Genomic DNA, 9,092 nt, shown 5'->3' on the forward strand with positions numbered 1-9,092 from the left:
TGGTGCTCAAGCTCCAGCTCTATCTGCTTTTGCATGCAGTCAGTAAACATTTATTATGGAAGTATTTGCACAGGTCACTGTGCAAGTGCAACATAAGAACTATGTAGCAAAGAAATAGGATAAATAAAAGTTCTTAAGCAGAACAGTTGAAAATGGCATAAAAACCTTATTCATTTTTTTAAAAAAAATCATATATTTTTTAGTTCACCTTTATTGCATCCTAGTCCCAGAAAATAAATTAAGTAGGTGTTTTGATTTAACTTGCCAAGCAGATGGGCTCTCTGTGTTGATTGTCGTATTAGTTTAAATAAAAGACCTTGAAACTGAGAATTTAGCAGACAGCCATGATTTCCTCCTCCAATTTTTTTGCAGATTTATTTTAGTTACAAGCATTACTAATAAAATATGTTTGTATTCGGCAAATACTGTCTGGCATGTAGGTATATAACACATGTTGTTTTCGGGCAAGAAATGAATGCAGGGTGATTGTTAAGTCATAACAGCATGTAAAAAAAAAGGCCTTTTCTATCCTTAATTAACAATCACACCACTGGATAATAAAATGTAAAGCCAAATGTTTTCCAGGTACAAAGGAGAAGGATACCAGAGGTTTTTTTTATTGCTTTAAATGTGTGGATTGATATTACATAAACAAATGCAATCTAATACATTTTGTATCAATAAACCTCTTGTTATAATTGTAGCTAGCTTGGGATTTTATCTCTCTGGTGCAGGGTGTTTTGACAGGAGTTCCTTTCCCATGATGTGATCGCACAGTAGTGGGAGAAGAAAGCAACCACCTATATCAGTTGTTTGGAATTTTTGCACTCAAGCACACCCCATCATGCAGAAAAGATCCCTGCATGTGTGTTTCCTTCATGTGCTCTCCCTGGTCCTGAATGGGGGCAACTGTGCCCCTGAATGACCAGGTGTGCAGCCTTGGAGTCATTTTGGACTCTAAGCTGTCTATGGAGGCATAGGTCAATTCTGTGTCCAGGGCAGCTGTCTACCAGCTCCATCTGGCAAATACTGTCTGGCAGTGGCATACTGGTGCATGCTCTGGTTATCTCCTTCTTGGACTATTGCAATGCATACTACCTGGGGCTACCTTTGAAGGTGACTTGGAAACTACAACTAATCCAGAATGTGGCAGCTAGCCTGGTGACTGGGAGTGGCTGCCAAGACTATATAACACGGGTCCTGAAAGACCTGCATTGGTCCCCAGTGTGTTTCTGAGCACAATTCAAAGTGTTGCTGCTGATCTTTAAAGCCCCAAACTGTCTTGGCTCTGTATACCTGAAGGAGCACCTCCACTCTCATCATTTAGCCTGGACACTGAGATCTAGCTCCGAGGGTCTTCTGCTGGTTCCCTCGCTGCAAGAATGTGAGGTTCCAGGGAACTAGGCAGAGGGCCTTCTCAGTAGTGGCACCCACCCTGTGGAACATCCTCCCATCAAGTGTCAAGGAAATAAACAACTATGTGACTTTTAGAAGACATCTGAAGGCAGCCCTGTATCAGGAAATTTTTTATGTCTGATGTTTTACAATTTTTATATGTCCTGTAAGCCACCCAGAGTGACTGGGGAAACCCAGCCAGATGGGTGGGGTATGGATAATATAATTATTATTATTATTGATTTATTAATATTAATGTTAATTAATGTAAATTAATGGATGAAGCAGCTGTCCACAGTTTTGCAGAGTTCTCTTCCTCAGTAATTATGCTGCTGCTTGTTTATTGCAGCTGTTTATGATGTGGTAGAAGAAAAGCTGGAGAGTGAGCCAGACTTCCAGTACATCCCTGAGAAGTCCCCACTAGATGGTGCCCACCAGGATGATATTGCTCTGAGGGAATCGATGTTTCAACTGGCAGAGGGGCTTATCACGGGAACTGTCCTGGCTCAGTTTGATGTAAGTAATGTTTTTCCTGGGGAGTGTGTTCTTCTTGGTTTGCTTTCCAGCTGAAAATCCTTTACTCTTGGGGCTAGGAGATAACCTATAGCTAGATCCACATTACTTTGATTAGGTCAAGCGGTATAATGGCAAACAGTTTGCATTCCTCCCTTGCCTCTTTTCTTCCTTCCCTCATAAACATTTGTGGGCTCCATTTAAAAATCAGTGTTATTATCTAATATCTGTTTTTTCTGAGTAAAGTTGAGCCTTTCTTAAGTGCTTCTTCTTAGTGCTTCCTGGTCAGCTATTGCATCTGTTTCCCTTCAGTATCATGGCCCAATGTGGGGTAAAACGCTCCTCAATTACTATTACGCACAGCTTCCATTTCTAAAATGTGTGTCGTGCTAACCATATAGCCAGAGCTGTAATCCCAAATGCACTAGATAGCTTTTGGCAGTGATGCTCTATCTCAGTACTCATGAATAGACTGTTGGCATGGTCAGAGATGGCACTGACCATATGCTTGGAAGGTGCAAATGGAGAGATCTGGTTCAAGTCTTTGCTTTAGACCAGGCTTCCTCAACCTCGGCCCTCCAGATGTTTTTGGCCTACAACTCATGATCCCTAGCTAGCAGGACCAGTGGTCAGGGATGATGGGAATTGTAGTCTCAAAACATCTGGAGGGCCGAGGTTGAGGAAGCCTGCTTTAGACTAATGATTTTCTTTTGCTCAGGGACAGCTTTTTGTCAACATGATGCCCTCCAGAAGTTTTGGAGTACAACTCCTATTAATCCCAGCCAGCATTGCCATATTGTCCGAAAATCTGGAGAGCACCAGATTGGTGAAGGTTCCCATATGGAAATAACTAGTTAATTGACTCTCTTTGTAAACTATGCCAGGTTTTCAGTCTAATCTGTTGTGAATGAAATATTAAACATTTAGCATTACATAACACACGCCATTACACGATAGATTGAAATATGTACAAATGTAGGTCAAATTTTGGTCTGCCACTCATTTTTCTGTCTAATCTAAAATGTGTGAAAGAACAATAGTTCTTTCAGCAAAGATTACTAGAATGTTGTCAACATCAGTGAGCTTCATTTTCTGTAGATCTATTAAAATAATTGATTTAAGGAAATTACAGTGGTACCTCGGATTACATACACTTCAGGTTACAGACTCCGCTAACCCAGAAATAGTACCTCGGGTTAAGAACTTTGCTTCAGGATGAGAACAGAAACCGTGTGGCGACGGCGCAGCAGCAGCGGGAGGCCCCATTAACTAAAGTGGTGCTTCAGGTTAAGAACCATTTCAGGTTAAGAATGGACCTCCAGAACGAATAAAGTACATAATCAAGTATTCTTTCTTTTTTGCATCAACACATCCATATACCGATTAGGCACTACACTCTAATTTTATAAAGAAACAAAAATGAAAATAGTAGTTGTTGACTTTCGGTTTATTCCTAATTTTGCTGGTGAGGTTTTTTCTTTTGTCGCTAAGTAAGTAGAGGAAGTGAATTGGGTGTATATTGCTTTTCTCCAGCTGCTGCCATTCTTTTGTTTCAGAAATATAACTGAGTATATAATTCCTTTACCTTCAGAGCATATTGCTCATTTTGATTACTTTAGTAATGCATTTCTCTTCTCCCCTAGCCCTAAGGCATTAAGAGGAATAAACAATATGGTTTATGTTCTGCTTTATGCTGCATAGGGACTCAACTGTCTCTCATTCAGGCTTCTTCCTATGACTGTATAAACCCACAAAATAGGGTGTTACTTTCAATTTGTGTGTGGAATGGAAGAAAACATCTTTCATGCTTTTTTGAAGAATCTTGTACTGGGTGCTGTTACAGTTCTCATGACTAGGTGGGCTATTATTTGGACGAAATATGCTATTTCTTATGTTCTTCTTTCAGCTTAGGGAATCATCACTTTTGTGGTCTCATTTGCATGGCATGATAAAGCAAACCATGGGTTATGGAGACACTGCAAGTGTGTGGCCTCCTGGAGAGGTGCTCACTGCCACTTTGCTGCTGTGCCACATAGAGTTAATCTAGGTTTGACTTAATATTTATTCATTTATTTGGCTCCCCAAAGCGGTTTACAAGCTAATAACATACATAAAGCAGTTATACAAAAACAATTTAAAATATTTATAAATATTTTTTAAAAAAACAGTTTAAAACAAGAGCACTTACATAAAATCAATTCAAAGCTCAAAACAGCTCTGCCAACTGGGATATAGGTTTTAGAAGGTTTGTAAAAAGAGAAACATCTTTAGCGGGAACTTAAAAGACAATAAATATAGCTAAGGGCATAGAAACATAAAATCAGAGAGTTGTAGAGTTGGAAGGGACCCCGAGGAGCATCTAGTCCAACCCCCTGCAATGCAGGAATATGCAGCTGTCCGATACAGGGACAGCTGCAACCTTGGCGTTATCAGCACCATGCTCTAACCAACTGAGCAGGATGCAGGATGCTGTCTCTTGCAGAAGACAGTGACTGGGTATGTAGGGGAGCAGGTGGTATTTTCAGTAGCCTGTCCCTTTTGCACACCAGTAGCTAACCGGCAGGGACACGGGTGGCACTGTGGTCTAAACCACAGAGCCTAGGGCTTGCCGATCAGAAGGTCGGCGGTTCAAATCCCCACAACGGGGTGAGCTCCCATTGTTCGGTCCCAGCTCCTGCCCACCTATCGGTTTGAAAGCACGTCAAAGTGGAAGTAGATAAATAGGTACTGATCCAGCGGGAAGGTAAACAGCATTTCCATGCACTGCTCTGGTTCGCCAGAAGCGGCTTAGTCATGCTGGCCACATTACCCGGAAGCTGTCTGTGGACAAACGCCAACTCCCTTGGCCTATAGAGCAAGATGAGCGTGCAACCCCAGAGTTGTCCGCAACTGGACCTAATGGTCGGGGTACCTTTACCTTTACTAGCTAACCGGCAGCCAGTGCAATTCTATCAGGAACGGCATAAAGAATGGCAGTATTACACCCTAGTGAGCAGTCAAGCCGCTACATTTTACATTAACTGTAGCTTCCCAATCATAGGTCACATAGAGCAGATTGCAGTACTTAAGTGCGGAGGTCAGCCTATCCCAGTCCAGAAACAGCCATAGCTGCTTTACCAATCCAAACTGGTAAAAGGAACTCCTAGCTAGTGAGGTCACTCTAGCAAAGGAGGTGTGTCCACGAGCAGCTCCAGTCTGTGAAGCTTTAGGAGAGCATGTCCCTGTCCAGTTGACAAATTATCCTGACTTTGGAACTTCCCAACCACAGTGCCTCTGTTTTGCTGGGATTGAGTGAGTTTATTGTCCTTCATCCAGCACACCACTGAATCTAGACGTCAGGATTGTTAACTATATAAATCAAGAACTGCAGTTTGTAGCTGGTGCAGAGAATAGGGTAACCGTACCCTTTCGTTTGAAAGACACAGCAAGCCAAACATTGGTGTGGCAGTAAAAAGGACTGAAGAGGAGCAAAGTGGCTGCAAACTCCTCTCCCATTCACAAAGTTTCAGTAAGCCACAGTTTGGCCTACTGTGCCATGTGAACCAGGTCTATATATATCTTGTCATTTCAGGTAGGTGATTCCACATTGCCTTTTGCTTGTTGCTTTTTCCCTTAAAGCAAGGATTATGCAGTTGCTATACATGCCAGCCTTCAGACATGTTATTTGATGCAAATTTTAGGGGTAAAGTTAGCTTACTGAAAAAAACTGCAAAAGTGTAAAATGCATGCGATGCTTCTCTTTTTCAAGCAGGGAACAATATGTTCATGATAAATGTGTTTTGTTTTGTTTTGTTTTGTTTTTGTACCATGTCTCATGATTACTCAGATTCTGCTTGTTACAACCTGCCATTTTTGTTTCTGTTCAGCAACTTTACAGGAAGAAGCCTGGGATGACAATGTCTTGTGCCAAATTACCTCAAAACATTTCCAAAAATAGATACAGAGACATTTCGCCTTGTAAGTGCTTACATGGATATCAGTTAATGCATTTCATTGGTTACCATTTGGAGAATTTTACATAAGTGTTTGTTGTTGTTTTTTTCTCAGATGATGCTACACGGGTTATTTTAAAGAGTAATGATGATTACATCAATGCAAATTATATAAATGTGAGTTGGAGATTACCATTTCTCTTCATGTTAATTCCATGTTTGGATTCAGCAGTGAAACAATTAGCCCTTTGGATTTTAAAGACACACAAAGATTTATTTTAAAATTTCATTTGATATTGCTTAGATATATTCTAGTTGGTGAATGCAGTTGTAACATAGATGGAGAGAATCCTGCTCATGTAGTTCCTCATGTCTGTTGGAAACAGAAAAGTTAATAATTTTTCTGGGTATTCCTTCCCCAGGTGTTAAAAAGTCCTTGAATGAACTTCCAATTAAAATAGTGGTTAAAGAGGAAAATATCTTGATGTTTGGTCAAACTGTTTTAGAGTAGCAGTTGACAGTTAATTATGCAGTAAAACAAATTTCTAGCTTTCTGTTTATTTCTAAATATACTTATATGCTGCAATTTCATACAGCACTTTTAAAGCTGTTTACATTGATTATATCTATACAATACAAACCACATTAAAAAAACTAAATTCACAGATCATCAGATGACTATTTACAGAATAGGTTTCCTTAATCGTCATCATAAGCCTTGTGGCATAGAAAAGCTTTCAACAAGCATTTAAAGGTTAAAATAGAAGGCACCTGCTGAAGATTACATATGATTTAGGCAAGAGTACACAAAATTGTGAAGTTACTAAACACATTCTGCAATTTTATTTTTAGATGGAAATCCCTTCTTCCAGTATAATAAATAAATACATTGCTTGCCAAGGTCCTTTACCAAACACTTGCCCTGATTTTTGGCAGATGATTTGGGAACAAGGCTCATCTATGGTTGTAATGCTAACTACTCAAGTGGAACGGGGAAGAGTAAGTCAGTCTGTAATTTTAACTCTTAAAAGCTTGTAATTCCAATGCAATGCATCAGGAAGAAATTAATGTGGCCCATGTTTTAACCAACCTAACTCACACTTCCTAAACCAACATGTGAACTAAATATTGTTCAAGAGGATTATCAATTAGTTTCAAAGGATAACACTATTCATTGACTAACCTGTACTAGGAACAGCCTAGTGAACTGGAAAGAGAAAAGTTGTATGTGCTGAGAGAGTCCCTGTTTGTTCTTGTGTTTTTAGGGAGTCTACTTTAGCAGTTCTAGTTTAGATAAGATTTTTTGGGGGGTTGGAATAAATGTAAATATATTTTATTTCTTGTATTTGCATACTGCATTGCAAAGTACTAAAATAAGCAAATGTTATGAAATAAAAAACAGAGTCTTCTCAGCTAAGTTATGTGGTTCTACTTTTTATAGTAATCATGGAGTATCTATTTTCATGGTCAGAATTGGGTTTAAATATGAATAGAAACAAAGGAAGTATCCTAGCTAAAATCTTTCTTTGACAATTTTTTTTTTAAAGGGCTCTTATTATTTCCTTAAAACAGTGTACAAGAAATCATCTTATTGCATGTTTCAGATAACAATGAGAAGTAGCTAAAATTGATCCAATTGCAACTTTTGGAATCTAAGTAGAAACTTTTATTTTTTAAACAAAAACCTGTTGACAGGTGAAATGCCATCAGTACTGGCCAGAGCCCACCGGAAGCTCCTTGTATGGGAATTTTCAGATCACTTGTCATTCAGAAGAAGGAAATCCTGCCTATGTCTTCAGAGAGATGACAATGTCTCATCTGGAGGTGAGAGAGACCATTCACTGGCTATTTATGTAATTTTGTGAAGCCCTTTAAAACTAAAACCATCTCACTGCAACATTAATCTTTTGATTGTTCTTTTTAGACTCCCTAGAGAAATGGCCCACTGTGTCACTATTCCTTGTTACCTTTTGTTGCCGGGTCAAACTTTTGTTACATTCCATTTGATCCAACGTATTAAGCTTGGGGGTGGGCAGAAATCCATGAGACTGTATGCTAATTAGCTATCGTAAATACATTTTGTTTAAGATAATGAAATTGATGCTCTTTTTATGATATGCAAGGCTGTCATAAAAAAAACTAAAATGCTGGCTGGGGTGGATGGGAGTCCAATAACACATGTTGGCTACTGCTGGCTTAAACATTTATCACTGTGAACAGTAACGTAAGAAAAATGTAAGTTTTATTCCAATTTTGTTGTTGCTTACGGAGCTAGCACAGCTGCCTTGTGGATCTGTTGATTCTCCACATACTTATTTGTGTCGAATACAGCAACATATTTTTTGTGGCATTTCAAAGACTTAACAAATTTATTATGCCATTAGCTTGTGACTAGTTATACACTAGCAGCTCAGGAAAACACCTCACACATCAGTTGAAATGGACTCTAGTTCATGCTGTAATAAATTTAAGACTTTAAAGGTCCCGTAAGAGACTCTTTGTTGTTTTTCCTTCAGCAGACTTAATATGGCTACCCCTATGGAAATAAAGATACAAGGCAGAAATTAGGTAAAATGGTAGACTAGTGCTTTTCCTCAGGAGAAACAGACTTCTGCCAGATGCATGCGAAACACAAAATCTTGTATGTACTTACGTCCACATAAAGTGGCTCGATAAAATATGTAAATTTACCTGTTTTGTATCTTTAAAAGGGGGTGGGGAACCTGTGATCGCCCAGGTGCTGTCGGAGTCTACTTCTCAGTCCCAGCCATGATCACTAACAGTCCCAGATTATGGGAATTGTAGTCTGCCCACATCTGAAGGACCACAGGTTCCCCCATACCTGTTTTAAGGATTATCTTACCTTTAACCTCAAATCAGCACAGCATATGGCCCATGGGGTCTATTTTTGAAAATCCACAGGACACTTTTTAATGATCTTGCACTTCGTTTAAATGGCATGAAGCATCTAGATATTTATTTTGTGACACGTGAAAGTAGAAACTTGAAACCGAGATAGTTTGACTTCGACAATTAAACTTGTTATAGGAAAACACTGAAATGATCTATTGCATTTGAACAAATTTTGTTTTGCTAGAAAAATGAGGACCGTCAGCTGACTCAAATCCAGTACATAGCATGGCCTGATCATGGGGTTCCTGATGATTCCAGTGACTTCCTGGATTTTGTGTGTCTCATCAGGAAAAAAAGAGCTGGCAGAGAAGAGCCAGTTGTTGTTCACTGCAGGTATTT

At 39.3% G+C, this 9,092-nt stretch overlaps 1 protein-coding gene across 3 annotated transcripts in view; it reads left to right on the top strand.

Moving 5' to 3' along the window:
- PTPN4 (protein tyrosine phosphatase non-receptor type 4) overlaps positions 1-9,092 on the top strand; it is an 86,877-nt gene that overhangs the window by 65,825 nt on the left and 11,960 nt on the right. For all 3 annotated transcript variants that reach the window (XM_081885597.1, XM_081885598.1, XM_081885596.1), the window contains 6 exons: positions 1,745-1,911; positions 5,775-5,865; positions 5,956-6,017; positions 6,693-6,839; positions 7,536-7,664; positions 8,938-9,086. In XM_081885597.1, coding sequence (XP_081741723.1) covers positions 1,745-1,911; positions 5,775-5,865; positions 5,956-6,017; positions 6,693-6,839; positions 7,536-7,664; positions 8,938-9,086 — 745 coding nt within the window. The remainder of the gene's footprint in view (positions 1-1,744; positions 1,912-5,774; positions 5,866-5,955; positions 6,018-6,692; positions 6,840-7,535; positions 7,665-8,937; positions 9,087-9,092) is intronic.

The sequence above is a fragment of the Podarcis melisellensis genome (genome assembly GCF_964234715.1).
Source record: "Podarcis melisellensis genome assembly, chromosome: 1".
Classification (NCBI taxonomy): Eukaryota; Metazoa; Chordata; class Lepidosauria; order Squamata; family Lacertidae; genus Podarcis; species Podarcis melisellensis.